Source organism: Delphinus delphis, chromosome 12 (assembly GCF_949987515.2).
Source record: "Delphinus delphis chromosome 12, mDelDel1.2, whole genome shotgun sequence".
Classification (NCBI taxonomy): Eukaryota; Metazoa; Chordata; class Mammalia; order Artiodactyla; family Delphinidae; genus Delphinus; species Delphinus delphis.
In genome coordinates, this window is record NC_082694.2 from 37,117,114 (window position 1) to 37,139,350 (window position 22,237).

The 22,237-nt window shown below is 34.9% G+C and overlaps 1 protein-coding gene across 1 annotated transcript in view; it reads left to right on the forward strand.

The window, feature by feature from the left end:
- The window catches only part of WDPCP (WD repeat containing planar cell polarity effector), a 171,590-nt gene that overhangs the window by 130,683 nt on the left and 18,670 nt on the right, over positions 1–22,237 (forward strand). Inside the window, exons 13-14 of the mRNA XM_069541252.1 lie at positions 1,090–1,176; positions 17,673–17,775. Of these exons, the coding sequence (XP_069397353.1) occupies positions 1,090–1,176; positions 17,673–17,775 (190 nt within the window). The remainder of the gene's footprint in view (positions 1–1,089; positions 1,177–17,672; positions 17,776–22,237) is intronic.

Genomic DNA, 22,237 nt, shown 5'->3' on the forward strand with positions numbered 1-22,237 from the left:
ATGTACCATGCAAACAGTAAGGTATCAGACAAATTAGACTTCAGGACAAAGGAAGTATTACTAGAGACAAAGAAGGACACTTGTGATAATGAAAGTTCAGCAGAAAGACATAATTCTAAATGTTTATGTACAAAATAACTGAGTTTCAAATATGTGAAGCAAAAGCTGACAACAAAAAAGAGGAATAGACAAATGTAGTAATTCACAGAACAAGTGGTAAAAAAAAAAAAAAAATCCATAAAGATTAGTGAACCTTTTAACCAACTTAATTAACCCTGACAGTTTTTGAATCCACATCCAACAACTTTAGAATGCACGTTCTTTTCAAATGTATGTGGAATATTCACTAAACATAGACTATCTGCTGGTCCATAAAATAAGGCACAATACACTTTAGTAGACTGAAATATGACACCAAAGGAATTAAATTACAAGTCAATAACATTCATATATCTACAGTTCCCAACTATTTGCATATTAAACGGCGCTTCTCTTAAAGTCTCATGGATCAAAGAAATCACAAGAGAAACTTGGAAATATTTTTAATTGAATTTAAATTAACATATCAAAATGTTATGAACATTTGTTCATAACAAAATGTTATGAACATATCAAAATGTATGGGATGATTATACAGGCGTACCTCATTATATTGCGCCTCCACTTTATAGTGCTTTACAGATACTGCATGTTTTACAAATTAAAAGTTTGTTGCAACCCTACCTCAGGCAAGTCTATCACACACACCATTTTTCCAACAGCATTTGCTCATTTCATGGCTTTGTGTCACATTTTGGTAATTCTTGCAATGTTTCAAACTTTTTCATTATTATTATATTTGTTATGGTGATATGTGAACAGTAATTTTTGATGTTACTACCACAACTCACTGAAGATTCAGATGATGGTTAGCATTTTCTTTTTTAGCAGTAAAGCATTTTAAAATTAAGGTATGTACAATGTTTTTTAAGACCTAATGCTACTGCACACTCAATAGACTACAGTATGGTGTAAACATAAATTTTATATGCAGTAGGAAACCAAAACATTCTTGTGACTTGCTTTATTGTAATATTCACTTTATTGCAGTGGTCTGGAGCTGAACCCACAATATCTCCAGAGTATACCTGTAATCCATTATATAAAATGAGGCACCCTGACTCCATACTGATACAAGTAAGTACACAAATAAAGAAAGCCATTTAATAAATATAAAAGGAATGATAAAATGAAAAAAAAATCACAATTTGGCAAACATCATAGTAATAGTTGAATAAGGCAACAGTCATTAATGAATGCTGTAACTGTGAGAGAAAGTTTCATGAGATGCAGGATATTATTTACATAGTCTCAAAATATTTCCCCACAAAATATGTATTATTTACAAAAGGAAAAAGTTACTTTACAGTGGAGAAGGCTGGTAGACACCATGTTAATCAAATGATCAAAATGGAGCAAATAAAAATAATTTGCTACCTTATATATTGTTATAAGAACACAACAGCCCTTCTGTGGCTTTCCTGCAAAAAAAAGTGCAAAATCTGGATCTAATCATGAGGAAATACCAATTGAACCCAAATTAAGGGACATTCTAATAACTAGCCTATACTCTTCAAAAATTCCAAGTTCACATCAGTGAAAAGACTGAACTATTTTATACTAAATAAGGAGACTAAAGATACATACCAACTAAATCTATCAAGAAACGGATCTGTGTGCTGTGAACTGTTACTGGAACAATTGGTGAAATTTCAGTGATTAAGTGGGAGTAATGTTATCTATGTTAATTTCATGATTTGATTGTGGTTATGTAGGAGAATATCCAAATTTATAGGAAATAAACACTAATGTATTCAAGAGTGTGTTGGCAACTTAGTCTCCAATAATTCAGAAAAAAAAGATCTTTGTACTGTACTTGAAACTTTTCTAAACTGAGAATATTTTAAATTTTCACTATTGTCACAGCTCTAGACATTGTTTCTCTAAGTAGAAGCTGTGTGGTTTTGAAGTCTATTTTTGTTGGTCACAGAAATACTTTTAATTCTGTGTCTTTGGGACCTTATTCTGCTTTTCAAAATTCAAGTGACCTCTCCAACTTAATTATTACTGTGGCATAAAAGACAGTCATTTACTACCCAGGATTGATTCTCTGGCCCCAAATGGATGGCATGAGGATGACTGTGCCTTCTGAACTTTCTCATGTTGACAGCCCTAATTACCTTGGCCATTGGCACAGGACCAGTTGGAATGTCAAGTGTGTGCTGTTTGATAATGCTATAAAAAGACCTATAGCTGCTGCTCTCCAGCCATCTGTGCCTTCCCTTGGCATGATACTATTGCGTAGTTTGTCTTCCGTTGGCATTATTTCTATAGCATGGCTTACATCTGCCGCTCCTAGGCACTTAATTGGTGATCAAGTTGACATAAAATAGCTTCTTTGGCACTGTTTTTATTTAGAAGAGTTTTATACCTGTAAACTTCTGAAGCAAGAATTGACATTTACTATATACATTATAATTATATACAATATTATGAATATAGAATTTTCTGACCTCTATTGACTCAAACCTATCTTGGATTTCCAAGTTCAAATTTTCCCAGTCAGAAGTCTCTACTCTGAAGAATTAATCTATAAATGAAATGTACCTCTTCTGTTTTAAGACACTGGATTGAGTGTATACATCAACTTCTCCCTCCTGTGCCACATCTCTATAAATGATGGAACATATGTGTGTGTGGTTAAAATTTATAACTGGAATTCAAATCAAGAATACATAAGAGACCGGAAGCTGTGAGGAATCCACTGAAAACTGTAAAACACACAAAATAAGATTGAAAAAAGAAAGCAGAAACCTAAATGTCCAGATAAGATGGCTCCCAAAGTTGAAAGAAGCACCAAAAGTTCTCCATGCCCTGGGAAAGGGGATACTAGGAATCAGAAAAATGTTCCTGGGATAGCAAGGGTGAATAATCAGGTTGTAGCAAGGTGGGTGAGTGGAGAAGTCAAAGTAAGTAAATACTGATAAACCCCAGGTATTGTTAGAAAAATAAGGTGATGTGAGTATGTTAAGAATTAAAGAATATTCACCAGAAAAATATGAAGGGTGATTTTATGAACTGAATTGTGTCCCCCTGTCTTTCCAAATTGATATGTGGAAGCTGTAACCCCTAATGTGACTGTATTTGGAAGTGAGGCCTTTAAAGATACAGTTAAGGTTAAGTGAGGTCATGGAGGTGGAGCCCTAATCCAATATGACTGGTGTATTTGTAAGAAGAGGAAGAGACAACAGGGATGCATGTGCACAGAGGCAAATCCAGCAAGAAGGTGGTCACCTGCAAGCCAATGAGAGAGGCCTCAGGAGAAACCAAACCTGTCAGCAGCTTCGTCTTGAACTTCCAGCCTCCTGAACTGTGAGAAAATAGTATTTCTCTTGTTTAATGTGCCCAGACTTTGGTATTTTCTTATGGCAGCCCTAACAGACCAATACAAATGGCGTAACTTTAGAATCAGTAAATAAAAACACAAAAAAGAAGACTTGATAAATTATTACAGAATAGGAAATAATCAAAAGGAAATAAATAAGGGTGTGGCAAATAGAAAGTAAAAAATAAGCTGGCAAGAATGTCTAAGCATCAGTAATTATAATGTCAATGAATTAAATTCACCTACTGAAAATCAGAGACCACAAAATTGGATTTTTAAATATCCAAGCATGTGCTGCATATATAAAACACTCCAAACCCAAAATAACATGGTTCAAATGGAAAAATATATATAATAAATGCTTCCAAAACCAACTGTCAGAAGAAAATATCTGAAGACAAAAGTATTAAAAGGGAAAAAGAAGGTGAGGCACTTTTAAAGCATGTGCTCAAATTCTTTGATACTCTTTTTTTTTAATTTATTTATTTATTTTTGGCTGTGTTGGGTCTTCGTTTCTGTGCGAGGGCTTTCTCTAGTTGTGGCAAGCGGGGGCCACTCACTATTGCGGTCTCTCGTTGCGGAGCACAGGCTCCAGACGCGCAGGCTCAGTAGTTGTGGCTCACGGGCCCAGCCGCTCTGCGGCATGTGGGATCCTCCCAGACCATGACTCAAACCGGTGTCCCCTGCATTGGCAGGCAGATTCTCAACCACTGTGCCACCAGGGAAGCCCCAGATACTCCTCTTTTCGAAAGGTGGTGCCTTATCCTCTCATCCCCTTGAATGTGATCTGGACGTAGTAACTAACTTCAGCTATGAAGTGTGACTTCTGAAACTAGGTAATAAAATGTGTTGTGGCTTCCTTTTTGCCCCTTTCTCTCTGATCACTTGCTCTGGGGGAAGCTAGCTGCCATGTCATGAGGACATTCAAGCAGCCCTATGGAGAGGCCTATGCAGTGAGATACAGATGCGTCTGATAAATGGCCGGTAAGGAACTGCATTTGCCAGCCATGTGAATGAGCCATCTAGAAGCAGGGCCTTCATACACAAACTTTCAGATGACTGCTCCTCTGGCCAGCATCTTGACTGCAACCTCATGAGAGACCCTGAGTCCAAATTGCCCAGTTAAGTCTTCTTGGATTCCTGACCCTCAGAAATTATGGTATAATTGATGTTTATTGTTTTAAGCTACTAACTTTGGGGGTAATTTGTTGTGCAGCAATTGATAACTAATAGAGAGAGATTCTTTATAATAACATAGTTGATAATCATAGAAATAATCCATCAAATAGAGATAGCACTATTCATTTAACTACAGAGCTCCAAAATATATTCTAAAAAAAAAAAAACCTTCAAGGAAAAGTTGAAAAATCCACAAAGTGCAGGATGTTAGCACACCCTTCTCTGAAAACCATACACTGAGAAGGAAAAAGACAGTAAGGATATTAAGGATTTTAAGAACATAATTAGAAAACTTGACCTAATGAAGATATGTTTAATAAACATATTATTAAACATATTAAAGAATGCATATTATTAATAAAGTCATTTTAAATAATCATATCTAAGCCACCAAGGAAATATCAACATATTCCACATATTTCTACCACAGAAATCATATTCAGTGACTTCTGTGCAGTAAAAGTAAAAACTAACTATAAAAAGATCACCCCAGGACTTCCCTGGTGGTGCAGTGGTTAAGAATCCACCTGCCAGGGCTTCCCTGGTGGTGCAGTGGTTGAGAGTCCGCCTGCCGATGCAGAGGACACGGGTTCGTGCCCTGGTCCGGGAAGATGCCACATGTTGCGGAGCGGCTGGGCCCGTGAGCCATGGCCGCTGAGCCTGCGCGTCCGGAGCCTGCGCTCCTCAATGGGAGAGGCCACAGCAGTGAGAGGCCTGTGTACCGCAAAAAAAAAAAAAAAGAATCCACCTGCAAGTGCAGGGGACATGGGTTGGAGGCCTGGTCTGGGAAGATCCCACATGCCACAGAGCAACTAAGCCTGTGTACCACAACTACTGGGCCTGCACTCTAGAGCCCACAAGTCACAGCTACTGAGCCCACGTGCCTAGAGCCCATGCTCCACAAGAGAAGCCACTGCAATGAGAAGCCTGTGCACCACAACAAAGAGTAGCCCCCGTTCACCACAACTAGAGAAGGCCCGTGCACAGCAGTGAAGACCCAACGCAGCCAAAAATAAATAAATAAAATTTTTAAAAAAAGATCACCCTGATAAAAAATAACATGTGCCCCCAAATTTAACAACATACTTATTAATAACTCTTTGGCTAAAGGTGATCTCAAAGTGGAAATTGTAACTTAATGGCAATGAAAATATTACATATCAAGGTCTGTGGCTTGCAGCCAAAGCAGTAATACTCAGAAGAAATTTCATAGCCTTAAATTCATTATTTTTTTAAAAGATTGAAAATAAATGACCTGTGCTTTCATCTCAAGAGAACAAAGACAAATAAATCCAAAGAATGTAGAGAAATGAAATTAATGAAGATAAAAGAATTAAATTTTTTAAAGTAGAATTTCTCAATAAAATCAAAGCCATTTTCTAGAAAAGACCTGTAAGATAATAGTTTAGAAAAATATCATCAAGGCTTAGAAAAAGAAGACAAACACACACACACACAAACTAGGATTGAAAAGGACATAACTACGGCAAAGGAAATTTGTTTTTAAAGAGAAGGATACTATTAATTTTGTTTTGAATTTATTTTTATCATGGATAAAAAACAGAGGGAATAAAATAATGAACTGCCATATACCAATCACCTAACTTCAACAAGTACCTATACATGACCAAACAGTTTTCATTTATATTTCCAACCACCCTACATCCCATTTTGGATTATTTTGAAGCAACGTATTATTTTACTTTAAATGCTTCATTATATATCTCTGAAAGAGAAGTTTTGTTGTTGTTTTTTTTAAAGAAACATCATCACAATACTATTATTAAATCTAAAGAAATTCCTCTTAGTTTCTTACTTATTTTATTTATTTATTGGCTGCATCAGGTCTTAGGTGCAGCACGCGGGATCTTTTGTTGCAGTACACAGGCTTCTCTCTAGTTGTGGCACACAGGCTTAGTAGTTGTGGCTCACGGGCTCCAGAGTGAGTGGGCTCTGTAGTTGTGGTGTGCAAGCTCCAGAGTGCGTCGGCTTTCTCGTTGCAGCACGCAGGCTCTCTAGTTGTGGCGCGCAGGCTTAGCTGCCCTGTGGCATGTGGGATCCTAGTTCCCCAACCAGGGATGGAACCGGCATCCACTGCATTGCAGGGCAGATTCTTAACCACTGGACCACCAGGGAAGTCTCTCCCCTTAGTTTCTTTCTTTTTTTTTTTTTTTTAACATCTTTATTGGGGTATAATTGCTTTACAATGGTGTGTTAGTTTCTGCTTTATAACAAAGTGAATCAGTTATACCCTTAGTTTCTTAATATCATCAAATAATCCAATTGATGTTCAGATTTCTCTGTTATCTCCAGAAGTATTTATTTTAAAAAATCTAAAAGGTAGTTGTATCTCAGGATCAACTAGGTCCAACGTTACATTTGGTTGATGTGTCTCAGTGGTTTAAAGTCTATTTTTTTTCTTTTTTGTATTTATTTAAAATTTTATTTATTTATTTATTTATTTATATATTTTTTGGCTGTGTTGGGTCTTTGTTACTGCACGTGGGCTTTCTCCAGTTGCAGTGAGCTGGGGCTACTCTTCGTTGTGGTGCGCGGGTTTCTCGTTGTGGTGGCTTCTCTTGTTGCGGAACATGGGCTCTAGGCCCGCAGGCTTCAGTAGTTGTGGCACATGGGCTTAGTTGCTCCACCACATGTGGGATCTTCCCGGACCAGGGATTGAACCCATGTGCCCTGCACTAGAAGGCGGATTCTTAACCACTGCGCCACCAGTAAAGTCCCTCAGTGGTTTATTTTAATCTGACTTCCAGCTTTCTCTCTTTTCCCCACTTGTTTTGCAGTTTTGCTGTTGAATAAACTGAACCATTTGCCGTATAGAGTTTCTCATATTTTGACATGTGCCAACCTCATATCTTTGGAGTGCTTATTAATATGTTCCTCTGTCTCCTGTGTTTCCTGTAAACCATTAGTTCATTTGGGTCTGTTTCAAGTGACCATTTTTTCTCCTGGTTAGGGTCACATCTTCTTAGTCCTTCTCACCAAAAGTGAGGTCATCACTTTCGGTTTTATCCTTCATTTATAGTACATATATATATATATATATATATATATATATATACACACACACACTATATTTATATATATACTATATATATAGTATATATATATAGTGTATATATATATATAACTAAAGATGCATATATATTCATCTATATCCCTGTTTTTAAATAAAACTTCTGTTTTAGTGTTTTAGTAGCATATTAAAACATTGTTTGGCAACTTGATGGTTTTTTGTTTTTTCTTAATTTTATTGAAGCATAGTTGGTTTACAATGTTGTGTTAATTTCTGCTGTACAGCAAAGTGATTCAGTTATACATATATTCTTATTCATATTCTTTTCCATTATGGTTTATCACAAGATATTGAATATAGTTCCCTGTGCTATACAGTAGGACCTTGTTCTTTATCCATCCTATATATAATAGTTTGAATCTGCTAATCTCACACTCTCAATCCTTTCCTCCCCCCCACCCCTTGGCAACCACAGTTCTGTTCTCTATGTCTGTAAGTCTGTTTCATAGATTTGTTCTTTTGTGTCATATTTTAGATTCCACATAAAGTGGTATCATATGGTATTTGTCTTTCTCTCTCTGACTTACTTCATTTAGTTTGATAATCTCCAGATCCATCCATGTTGCTGCAAATGGCATTATTTCATTGTTTTTCATGGCTGAGTAATATTCCATTGTGTGTGTGTGTGTGTGTGTGTGTGTGTGTGTAAATATATATATACACATACACATACGTATACGTATATCACATCTTCTTTACCCATTCATCTATCGATGGACATTTAGATTATGTCCATATCTTGACTATTGTAAATAGTGCTGTTATGAACATAGGGGGTGCATGTATATTTCCTAATTATAGTTTTGTCTGGGTATATGCCCAGGAGTGGGATTGCTGGATCATATGGTACCTCAATTTTTAGTTTTTTAAGGAACCTCCATACTGTTCTCCATAGTGGCTGTACCAATTTACATTCCTACCAACAGTGTAAGAGGGTTCCCTTTTCTCCCCATCCTCTCCATCATTTATGATTTGTAGACTTTTTAACTATGGCCATTCTGACTGGTGTGAGGTGGTACCTCATTGCAGTTTCGATTTGCATTTCTCTGATAATCAGCAATGATGAGCATCTTTTCATGTGCCTGTTGGCCATGTGCCTGTTGGGCTTCCTTAGAGAAATGTTTATGTCTTCTGCCCATTTTTTGATTGGGTTGTTTGCTTTTTCGTTATTGCATTGTATGCACTGTTTATATATTTTGGAAATTAAGCCCTTGTCGGTTGCATCATTTGCAAATATCTTCTCCCAGTCTGTAGGTTGTCTTTTTGTTTTGTTTATGGTTTCCTTTGCTGTGCAAAAGCTTAGAAGTTTGATTAGGTCCCATTTGTTTATTTTTGCTTTTATTTCTATTGCCTTGGGAGACTGACCTAAGTAAACACTGGCGTGATTTATGTAAGAGAATGTTGTGCCTATGTTCTCTTTTAGGAGTTTTATGGTGTCATGTCTTATATTTAAGTCTTTAAGCCACTTTGAACTTACTTTTGTGTACAGTGTGAGGGTGTGTTCTAACTTCATTGATTTACATGCAGCTGTCCAACTTTCCCAGAACTACTTGCTGAAGAGACTGTGTCTTCCCATTTGTATATTCTTGCCTCCTTTCTTGAAGATTAATTGAACATAGGTGTGTGGGTCTATTTCTGGGCTCTCTATTCTGTTCCATTGATCCATATGTCTGTTTTTGTGCCAGTATCACACTGTTTTGATTACTCTAGCTTTGTAGTATTGTCTGAAGTCTGGGAGGGTTATTTTTCCTCAGGATTGCTTTGGCAATTCTGGGTCTTTTATGTTTCCATATAAATTTGAGGATTATTTGTTCTAGTTCTGTGATAAATGTCATGGGTAATTTGATAGGGATTGCATTAAATCTGTAGATTGCTTTGGGTAGAATAGTCATTTTAACAATTTTAATTCTTCCAATCTTAGAGCATGGCATATCTTTCCATTTCTTTAAATCATCTTCAATTTCCTTTACTAATGTTTTGTAGTTCTCAGCATATAAGTAAGTCTTCCACCTCCTTGGTGAGGTTTATTCCTAAGTTGTTTTGTTTTTAGATGTGATTTTAAAAGGGATTGTTTATTTACATTCTGTTCTGATATTTCATTGTTAGTGTAAAGAAACTCTACTGATTTCTGTATGTTAATCTTGTATCCTGCTACCTTGCTGAATTCATTTATCAGTAGTTTTGTGAGTCTTTACGGTTTTCTATATATAGTAACTTAATTTTGTTATAATATCCTGGGAATAACTCTGATCATTCTATATAGCAGTATATAAAATGATCAGAAGAATTTTAAAAAGTATGATAATATATACAACAGTGCAATAAACATGAAAACTTAGTTAACGTGAATAAAATGAAAAACTTGAATTGATTAAAATAGATGAATTTAAATAAACCAGTAGCTCCAAGGACAAAATTCAAACAAGCCAAAAATATAACTCCTAAAAAAAGCAGTAGGTTTTATTTATGAATTAAAAACTTAAAAACTTATTCTAACATGAAAATAAGTGTCATTCCAAGTAAATTCTCCATTTGGTAACAAAATCTAAATTCTTTACATATATTTTCACATTTAAAATAATTATTCATTGTTCTTATATAAAAAAGATTATTTATGTAGATACTTATGTAGACATTAAGAACTGATTACTAAAATTTATATTAATATTAATGTAACTTATGAGATAAATTATTTCATAGACTTCCTTATCTTGAAAGTTACTTTTCCCTCAAATCTACAAATATGATATTTCTAAAATATTAACACATTATCAGAAATATTTTATTCCTAATTCTTACAACTTCTTATTAACCAGATTTGTCCTATGAAAAGAAATGCTATTTTGAATAAGTACAAAGAGAAGTGTATCAACATTTTACTTTACTTGAAATAAAGCAGCATGAAATTAAATGTTCTGAAAGCAGTTTTGGACAAGGCTTAAAGCTGCAAAGCTTGTAGTTAATGAATTTAAAATTTATATTATCAACTGATTTGAACTAAGTAAAATATTATAGCAGGGAGGGCCAGAACATGGTAGTCTTAAATGTGTAGAAGCTGTTGCATGTCTTTGTAAGTGCTTCTGTTATCTCATACAAACCTATCAATCCCCAGAAGCCTAACAAAAATTAGAAAAGGTTATAACAACATCAATACATTATAATAGTTAAACTTATCTGTCAGTGACTAGTCCAAAGTATGATTTCAAGATGAAAATCTACTCAGGATTTTTTTTTAGCTTTGAATATTTTTTTTTTTGTTTTGGTTTTGCTGCACGGCTTGCACAATCTTAGTTCCCCAACCAGGGACTGATTCCGGGCCCTCAGCAGTGAAAGCATCGAGTCCTAACACTGGACCACCAGGGACTCCTTAGCTTTAAATGCTTTTTGTTGTAAATCTGCATATTCATTATAGTAGTACATTAAATACCACCTGTGAAAGGTAATGAGCTCCCAGGAATAACAAGTCTTTTATTCCAGATCTTAGATGATACAGAGAGAATATGTGTCAATTTTTAAACATGGATCATAGCCAAAGACTCTCAGTGTTTGCATCTTTTGTTCAGTGGAAGCCAATTTCACTTAATAGTGCTAAAAGATGTTACTAATATAAGTCAGTTTGGCAAACAGTAAATTAAAAATTGTCGCTGAGAATGACAGAAACTAAATAGTTCATTCTTCTGAATATTTTTCTGAAAACTTGCTTCCACATTAGTAACACTTTTATAATAAAACCATTCATAACTAGGTAATCCTGATTGGGTGGCAGTAAAGGTTGGGATTTATCAATATGACACTTTTCAGATCTATTGTCATCTATGTTATCCCTTTAGACCCATTACATGCCATTTTAATCTTATACAATAAGTCTCCAAAAAGAGACCAAGGAAACAAAAAAGGACTGTACAACTTACAATGTCTCCTTGTGCCATGTGCCTCCGAGACACGTGATTCTAAACATCTAAGTATGGTATGGTAATACAGTTCACTAGTATGTGAAAACCTTGATGGATGGGCATCAGGGGGTAGATACATGTTTTATGGGGCCTGAAACTTATACTTCTGAAGAAAAATAATTTAATTGACCTAGAGAATATTATGCTTAGTAAAATAAGTCATAGAAAGACAAATACTGTATATTATCACTTAGATATGGAATATAAAAAATAAACAAATATATATAACAAAACAGGATAAGACTCACAGATATAGAAAACAAACTAATGGTACCAGTGGGGAGACAGAAGGGTGGGAGGGTCAAGATAGGGGTATAGGATTAAGATATACAAACCTCTATGTATAAAAAAGATAAGCAACAAGGATATACTGTACAGCACAGGGAAATATAGCCATTATTTTATAATAACTTTAAATGGAGTATAATCTATAAAAATACTGAATCACTATGCTATACACCTGAAAATATTATAATATTGTAAATCCACTATACTTCAATTTAAAAAAGAAAGTTAAAAAAAAAATTTAACATTTCAAGTACAAAAGTAGGTACTGGGAAGGATATGTACAAATAAGAGGCAGAGAAGCTTATGCTTTATAAACTTTGTAGTAAATTTACCTCTGCATCTGGCACGTAGTAAACACTCCATAATTATTTGTGGAATAATTTTTGATTAATAAGTATTAATTAAATTTAAAGTCAAGATGAGAAGGGCATGACTTTCCCAGTAGTGGTCTCTTGCAGTGTATTTAATATAATATCATTTAACAGTACCTTAGCCTTAGTCTCAACCAGCTTTACTGCATGTCCTGTATTCTTGTATGTGCTGTCCTAATCAAGTAAAAGACATGAAAATGAAATACAAAGCCAAGTGGCTTTTACTTTCTTGACTTATTTAGAATATGACCATTTCCCAGGGGTATATGAACATATTTAACTGTATATATCCAACATTTAAACTAAATTGAAACACTAAAACTATCTAAAAGTTAAAAAATAAATGTATCCAGAGGATAGCCAATTGGGGGGGGTGATATAGATACTAGATACTAGATGTCTTTTATCACACTGTAAAGATTCATGCATGAACTGTCTCAAACTGAGAGGTATGGAGTTACAGAAATATACTCTCTACTGCATTTTACTAAAAACTACATTCATATATATGAATAGTGAGAAGGTCCACAGAAATGAAAACCTTCATGGTACAGATATAATATCAACTCAAGAACTGTTAAGCCTTATTACCTTCTTGAAATTAATGACCCCAAATTCCCTATAACAGTTAAAAAATTAAGAGTAGAAATCACAGAATTAAGAATGAGAGAGAGAGAATATGTTCCAGAAATAATTTGTGGACCACAGATCTCATAGCCAACACTTACATCACTGTTAAACATAAAATACTAACATTAGTAACTCACAAAAAAATGATATTTTTTATGGGTAACTTTCTTTTTCACTGATTTATATGCCTATATACTAGTGCTATTATATAGTCTTAATGTTAACTAGAATAAGTCTTAGATATTCTTGACCATTTACTTTCACATATGAATTTTAAGATCAACTTGTCAAGTTCCATGAAAAATATTACGGGATTTTGATTGGAATTCCACTGAATTTTACAGATTATTTGGGGTCAGAATTGATATCTTTATGATGTATAATCTTTTCAGCCATAAGCAGGTGTATATCTGTATTTTAATCAGGTGTTCATTTACGTCACTCAGTAATGGGTGGTAATTTCTTCTTAAATGCATTGTATATCTTTTGCTTATTTTCAGTGAAGAATCACATATAAATTTTGCCAGAGACAAGAAGATAGGAAAAAAAGCTGCCTTAGCTTATTTGTAAGGCTAGTATAACTTTGATACTAGTTGAGGGCTTGTTAGCAGTCAAGTGCAAGTAAAGTGATAGAATTTCTTAAGAACACAGACGCACTTATATAATACTGTACAGCAACTATACCTCAGTAAAAAAAAAAACATAAATGCAAAAGTATTAAATAAAACACTAGCAAACTGAATACCGGAGTATATATATTTTTAAATTACTGCTAATTTCTTCATTGAATATAAGGATCTATTATGAAAGTATCATGCCACTCTTGGATTAAAAAAGAAAATCAACATGATTTTTTCAATTGATATACATTTAAGTTGCTTCTGATTTTTTATCGTTGTAAGTACTGCTGTCAGGAATTCCCTGGTGTTCCAGTGGTTAGGACTGCATGCTTTCACTGCCGAGGGCCTGGGTTCAATCCCTGGTTGGGGAACTAGGATGCCACATGCTGCATGGTGCAGCCAAAAATAAAAAAAGATAGTCTCAAAAAAAAAAAAAAAAGTATTGCTGTCATCACCAATCTTGGACATAAGATTGGTCACATCATTTCCTTAAGAAGATTTTCCAAAAGTATATGTATGCAAATTTGAATTCTGATGTATTACTAAAATATGGAATCATCAAACTTTTTCCATAAAGGACCAAACAGCAAATATTATAAGCTTGTGGGCCAAAAGGAAAAATTGAGGTTATTATTTAGGTACTTGAGAAAACAAATTTCCATAGATTTTTATTGATAAAATTTTAAATGTAATAATTGAGTATGATAGAAAACAAATTTCCACAAATCTTTATTGATAAAATTAAAAATCTATTAATTGAGTACAGTTTTCATAATAAAGTTCTACAGATGTGAATAATGGAATTCTTTTGTGGGGGGATAACATTTCTCTTAATAAGGGTTGAAAGGTGGTTTTCCTTAACAACAAAATCTGTTGCAAATGTTCATCTGTGAATACTGATCTATGATGAGATTTTATGTATTTCAACTTTGCAAATTTCTTTCCTCGTAGATAAGTACTGCCAAATACTGATATCAATCCATGAGCATATGGTTTAATTGCACATATTCACCGATCAGAAGGCATTTTTACAATTCTATTAGCTAAAGGCTAGACTGCCTTTTAACATGTTACTACATTGCAAATTAATTACTTCCTATTAAAGTTCCTTAATTGCAACATTGGAATATGGACATTATCTTTGCACTTGTATCAAGGTTGAAAAATGCTGCTGTGGACTGAAATACATTGCTGGGAATTTGTATATGAATGGAGATCTCACTTCTTTTTTTAACTTTTGACAGTGCAGGAAGTGTATAACACAGCCTGTAACACAGCCTATTACTTGCAAGTCAAACAACGTTCTCACTGAAATGACTTTATCACAATATAAGTTTCACATATAAGTACTGTTTTGCTTTTAATAGTTTCAGATTGAAACACTTTCAAGTCTTCAGCATAAGGTAATTCCAAAGCCATTCAGAGTTGAGTGGTTGAGCACAGTTCTTCCAACCATTTAAAAATGTAAACACCATTTTCTTTTAAAATTGAAGTATAGATGAGTACAGTATTATATATACAGGTGTACAATATAGCAATTCACAATTTTTAAAGGTTATACTCCATTTATAGTTATAAAATATTTGCTATATTCCCTGTGTTATACAATATACCCTTGTAGCTTAATTTATACCTAATAATTTGTACCTCTTAATCCCTTATGCCTATAATGCCCTTTCTTCCCTCTCTACTGGTTTGCTCTTTATATCTGTGAGTCTGCTTCTTTTCTGTTATATTCACTAGTTTGTTGTATTTTTTAGATTCCACATGTGATATCATACAGTACTTGTCTTTCTCTGTCTGACTTATTTCACTTAGCATAATGACAAAACCAAAAAACCTACTGAATGGGAGAAAATACTTGCAAACAATATGATAAGGGGTCAATATCCAAAATATATAAATAGTTCATACAACTAATCATCAAAAAACAAACAACCTGGTTAACAAAATGGGCAGAAGAACTGAATAGACATTTTTCCAAAGAGGAAATGCAGATGGCTAACAGGCACATGAAAAGATGCTCATCATCACTAATCATCAGGGAAATGCAAATCAAAACCACAATGAGATATCACCTCACACCTGTCAGAATGGCTGTCATCAAAGAGAACATAAATGACAAATGTTGGCAAGGATGTAGAAAACAGGGAACCTTCATACACTGTTGGTGAGAATGTAGACTGGCGCAGCCATTGTGGAAAACAGTATGGAGGTTTCTCAGAAAACTAAAAGTAGAACTACCATATGACCCAGGAATTCCACGCCTGAGTGTATATGTGAAAAAAACAAAAGCACTAATTCGAAGAGATACATGCACCCCAGTGTTCATAGCAACATTATTTACATTTGCCAAGATATGGAAGCAACCTAAGTGTCCATCAACAGATGAGTGGATAAGGAAGATTGTGGTACATATCAGGCTTCCCTGGTGGTCCAGTGGTTAAGAATCTCCCTGCCAATGCAGGAGACATGGGTTCGAGCCCTGGTCCGGGGAGATCCCACATGCCGCAGAGCAACTAAGCCCGTGTGCCACAACTACTGAGACTGTGCTCTAGAGCCCTTGAGCCACAACTACTGAAGCCCGGGCACCTAGAGCCCATGCTCCGCAATAAGAGAAGCCACCACAATGAGAAGCCCATGCACTGCAACGCAGAGTAGCCCCCGCTCGCTGCAACTAGAGAAAGCCCACGCGCAGCAGCGAAGACCCAATGCAGCTGAAAAAAAAAAATGTCATAAAAAAAAGCACACACACACACACACACACACACACACACACACACACTGGAATACTACTCAGCCATAAGTAAGAGTGAAATTTTGCCATTTGCAGCAACATGAATGGACCTGGAGGGCATTATGCTAGGTAAACACCGTTCTTTACTCAAGGGCTGTACAAAAGGCAGGCTATATTTGGCTTATAGGCCATAGTTTACTGACCCCTGCTCTGTAAAGTCTATATTCCCAGTAAATGTAATAAGTGCCTGTTTCCCCCCAAATTTTGCAACCAGTAAGTAATAACTTTAAAAAATCTGTCCAGTTTGAAATTACATTTTTTCAACTTTGAACATTAGGACAGTGAAATACCTTTTCATGATTATAGGCCATTTATATTTCATCATTGAAAACTTGTTGTTCATGTTCTTTTTCCATTTTTATTGCAATAAAATTCTCATTCCAACAGTCACCCTGTGTACCAAAAAGAGTTCAAAGTCCTTTTTAGTGGCTCTGTCTACTTCTTTAGAATTATTTTCCACTGCATTCTCCCACACAACCAACATTCCTTCCGTATTGAAAGACCTGCCATTGCTTGATAGAACTGTGTTTTCTCAAGCTTCTCTATGTATGTGCACCAGGTATCATTCATTTTCTGTTGCCTTTTCTCCATTTTCCCTTCTACTATAACTCTTATTTATCCTTCAAGATGCAGATCAAGGATCAGTTCCTCCTCTTTGGTTCTACACCATTCTTAACTCTGCCATAAAACCTATTACACTATGTTACTAACTGTTGTTTACAGTTGTCTTTCTCCCTACTGGGCTGAAAGCTTGTTGAGAAACGGTATTGTAATTGATCTCTCTTTTCACAACTTAATAGGCACTGATTATTTGTTGACTGAATAAGTTCAAGATGATAGTAGTGTTAATAATATTAATAAAGTAACATGTGCCAGACACATAAATATCAGAGACAAATTTGTACAATAGTATTCCTTATAAAATGCTTATCATAATGAACGATTGAATTTTGAAGAAGCTATCTCAGATAGTAAAATTTCATTAAAGAAAATAGCCACTAAGATTTTTATTCCCTGACAAAACTAAGTACATCAAACATTGGATTTAAAAGCTTGTTTTTTTCCCTAAAGACTTAATTTATTTAAATAACTGCCACTAGTTATAGCTATGATTTCCAATTCAAGAAAATTTGCTTGTATTAGAAAACTGAGAAAATTAAAATACAAAATTTTTGTATTTTATCATCAGCCATGTCTGTTTTGTAATCTATTTTTGTTACTGTTTTGAAAGAACAGTAAGTTCTTTCTTTCAAAATCTCCTTTGTAACTTGACTAAGATACATTTTGGATTAATCTTTTATCTTGCTTTATTTCCAAAGGACATCCATTACCTTGCACTAGAAAAGGGCGAATTGGCACTAGCTGAAGTGGCAAGAAAGAGAGCTAGTGACATTGATGCAGAATCAATAACCTCTGGAGTTGGTAAGATTTAATGCTGTTTTTTTAAAGTGCTTTTTATTTTAATCAATACTTATTCAGTATCACTTGTATTTACATTTGTAGGGCATGGCTGGTTAATTTGAATTATTTTCTTTGTGAAGACAGTGTCTTTTTTTAGAAAAAACAAGAATTAAGCCTGGGTAAATAGTACAATATGGATATTTAACTTGGAATTGTGTTAATATGCAAATTAATAATCAGTAATTAATAACTACTTAGCAAAAAGTTAAAAAGTCACTGTTCTTTTCATAAGATTTTAAGGAAAACAGTTTATTATTATTAGTGCTATTATTAAAATTAACCAACACAGGAACTTATATAATCCTTTATTTTTATACATAGACATGTCACATCTCAGAAGAATTCCCTCCTATATCAGACAAAGTACTTCACGTGAAATTTAGGTTTGATGGGTGATTTTTTTTTTTAATTTAGAAGCCACTAGATTCATTTTACTGTGAGTCTTCCAAAGAAGATAAATCAAAAGCCTAAATTGAATCTAAAAGTCCATTCAAAACTTTATAATATAGAAAAATGATGTCTTTAAAAACTATAATAATATCAGCATGAGTTTCCTTTTTCTAAACTCAATTTATCCTAATGTGACCAACTCTGAAAGTACTGATCTCTGGACATCCCAATTTTTATTGTTCCTGGTATTTCCTATTCCTAAATTAGGCAGAGGACCCTCAGAAATTGTAATAGAATTTATTTCTTCATGGAACGCCTATAAAACAAAGAAGTTTCAGTAAGGTTTCCACTTGGTAAGTTGCTTGAAAATATCATAACATTGATTATCCATTGATGGATCATCTTGTGCTTTGTTTTTGTAATGTTGGCAGCCAAAAGGAGCAATTGTTGGCTTCTCTCTAACATCACCACCAGAGATCCCAGTCTTCCAGTTGGTATTGAAGGACTCAAAACCATACTACCAGGGTAGCTCTAAAGCTGAATACCAAAGCTGACAGTTGTTTACCAGAAAGATGATTTTGTTCTCCCTCCCCTACCCTGAAAAAGTTCCAAACTGATCAAACCCAAAAGATGCATAGACCACTTTCAAATCTTCATTCCTAATGGATAAAGGATATTCAATATTAATATAATATTAGATAAGAGTAACTTCAGTTGACCTATCAGTGTATATTGTTACTTGCTAAGGATAGTGATGTGCATCCCAATAAAAACAATAATAGCTAATATTTACTGAATGCTTACTGTGGGCCATGTACTATTCTGTTAACTACATTTACTAATTTAAGCCTCACCGTAATTCTTTGAGGCAGGTACAATTTATATTTGTGATAAGTCACTTATAACTAAATAATGAAATCATACCCTATTAATAGGAATTGCTGTGTTACATCATGGGGATACAAACATCCTCCATCCCCATCCCTCTTGCCATTTAGGAAACACAGTAGGAGGTTAATTCATAGCAAATTTTATCAGAATTTTCCTTAGTTGTCATGTACACTGCCTTTTCCACCAGGGTTTCAGATATAATGGAGGCAATTTTTGCATTTTAAAGCTATTTAAATTTACTAAGAGTGAAAAGGAATATGAAGAGATTACCATGAAATTTCAGAAAAATGAAGAAACTCCACTATTCACCAAAATGCATCCTGTGCCCTGTGTATATTTTGATCAGGTTACCTAGGCCAGCTGATAATTCCTAGCCAAAGAGTTTGGTGTTCCCCCTTTGAGCCCTGCCTCATTTCTAGTAAATACCTTTTTTTCACTGAAACCCTGTTACTCCCCATTTCTCAGCTTTTTTTCAGGCCTTATCCTATGGCTTTGATTACTATCTCTTGTCAAAGATCCATTTAATAACAACAGTAACTATCAAGAGGTAAACAGCTTAGATAAATGTTCTACTCCACTTTTGTTCCAGAAAACTGGGGTGGCTCTCACTTATATTTAGCAGACAGAAAAAACGAATCAGCAAACTTTAAGATACAACATTTAGAATCATTGAGTCTGAGGAGCAAAAGGAAAAAAGATTAAGTGAAATGGGCCTAAAGGACTTATGGGACACTCTCAAGCATACCAACAACTATGGGAGTCTCAGAAAGACAAGTGAGAAAGAGACAGAGAGACTATTTGAAGAAATAATGACCGGAAACTTCCCAAATTTGAGGAAAGAGATGGATCTACAAATCCAACCTCAGTGAACTCCAAATACAATCAACCAGGAGAGAGACCCATGCTAGGACAAATTATAATCAAACTATCAAAAGCTTTTCAGCTTGAAAAAAGCATCTTGAAAGCAGCAAGAGAAAAGCAACTTATCATATACAAGGTATCCTCAATAATATTATTAGCAAGTTTCTAGTAGAAACCTTGGAGGCCTGAGGCAATAAAATGACATATTTAAAGGGCTGAAACAAAAAAGAATGTCAATGGAGAATTCTATATCCAGCAAAACTTTCCTTCAAAAATGAGGCAGAAATTTAGACATTCCTAGCTAAATAAAAGGTGAAGGAGTTCATTACCTTCCCTAAAAGTAATGCTAAAGGGAGTCCTACAGGTTGAAATGAAAGGATCGTAGACAGCAACTTGAATCCATATGAAGAATGTAAAGATCTCCAATAGAGATTAATACATGGACAAATATAAAAACAATTATTATTATAATATTTTACTACACTTTTTATTTTCAACAGGAATTAAAAGACAAATGCATAGAAAATAATTATAAATCTGTTAGTAGGTACACAGTATATAAAGATGTAATTCATGACCTCAATAACATAAAGTTGGAGCACAGGAACACAACTTAAGGTAACTTGGTATCCATTCAAATTAGATTATTATAATTTAGGGTGTTATCATGTAATCCCCATAGTAACTACAAAGAAAATAACTATAGAATATACACAATGGAAATTCAGACATTTCACTACAAAATATCAACTAAACACAAAAGAAGGCAGTAATGGAGGAAATTAGGAGGAAAAAGGCTATAAGGGGGAAAAAGGCTTTAAGACATACAGAAATTAAATAACAAAATGGGAAAAGTCCTTCCCTATCAGTAGTTATTTTAAATATAATGGAATAAACTCTCCAGTCAAGTCTGCACAGAGCAAAGAGGTTGTAGGTAGGACTTGACTGGTGAGTTTATGTGGGTGAGGATAAGTGAAAGACACCCATCTCAAAAGAGCTAAAGTAAAAATAGGAATGTCATTGGCATCATGGGATATATGCTAGTACCAAAGGATAGGAATACAGGTGTAACTGAGACATAGCTGTAACCAGAAACTTAAAAGCTGTTTGGACTTTCTTCAATATTTTCTTTCTCCAAAGACCATTTTCGTCTTCTCAAGTTTTTAAGGCAGTAAGCAAGTTTGCCAGTAGGACTCAAACTCTGCATCCTTTAGTTGAGGCATGCAGAGGGAAAAATTATTCTCATTCTTGTTCCAGAATTTCCAGAGAAGGACTTTGATTCACCTGGTTTCCTTACCCAAGTTGTTCCCATCAACTATGGCCAGAGGGCTGGGTCACATAGCTCCAAGAAAAAGGCTCCCACAATTGGATATGATATGGGGGTCAGTTTTTAGGACAAGGGTATTAGGCAGATAATCCTATAGACATCTACTTCAGAGGTAAAGGAAAGAACCAAACATGACTCCATCCTGCAGGCCAGCAAGATCACCTTTAAAAGAAAGAAAATAGGTGTACTTTCAGGTATTCTGATTCAAGGCTCTTAGAGGACAAGCTGTCCCACAATCATTTGAATATCTAAGACAAGGGAAGGATCAGCACCGTATATCAGGATTTGAGCTGAAGAGACTTCCAAGGAAAGAAATAAAGAGTGAGAAATAAAGGATACAGAACCTTGGGGAAACAAACACATAGAGCTGTTCTACTACCCATTCACTCGCTCCTCAAACCATGCCTATATGGCTGCTATCAAATTATTCCACCAAAACAGTTTTCACAATGTTACAGTGACTCCCCTCTCCCTATCCCACCATGACAGTAAATTGAGTAGGCATTTTTAAGTCCTCAACTTATATAACCTTTACAACAGTAGTTAAATATTATTCACTACTCCCTCCATGTCGAAATTTTCTTCTTGTGATTTCTCTGACATCATTCTTGCATGATTTTCTTCCTAACATTTTTCCAGCCATTCCTTCTCAGTTTCCTTTATTGCTTTGTCTTTATCAGACTTCTGTAAATTAACCAAATGCAGCAATCTGGGGAGGGTTTCAAGAAAAGCAACTGAATTTCATGTAAGAACAGCAAGTTCTATAGTGTTGTTGGGTTTTTTTTAATATTTATTTATTTTGGCTGCACTGGGTCTTAGTTGCAGCATGTGGGATCTTGTTGCGGCCTGTTTAGTTGTGGCAGGTGGACTTCTTAGCTGTGGCGTGGGAACTCCTAGTTGCAGCATGCATGTGGGATCTAGTTCCCTGACCAGGGATTGAACCCAGGCCCCCTA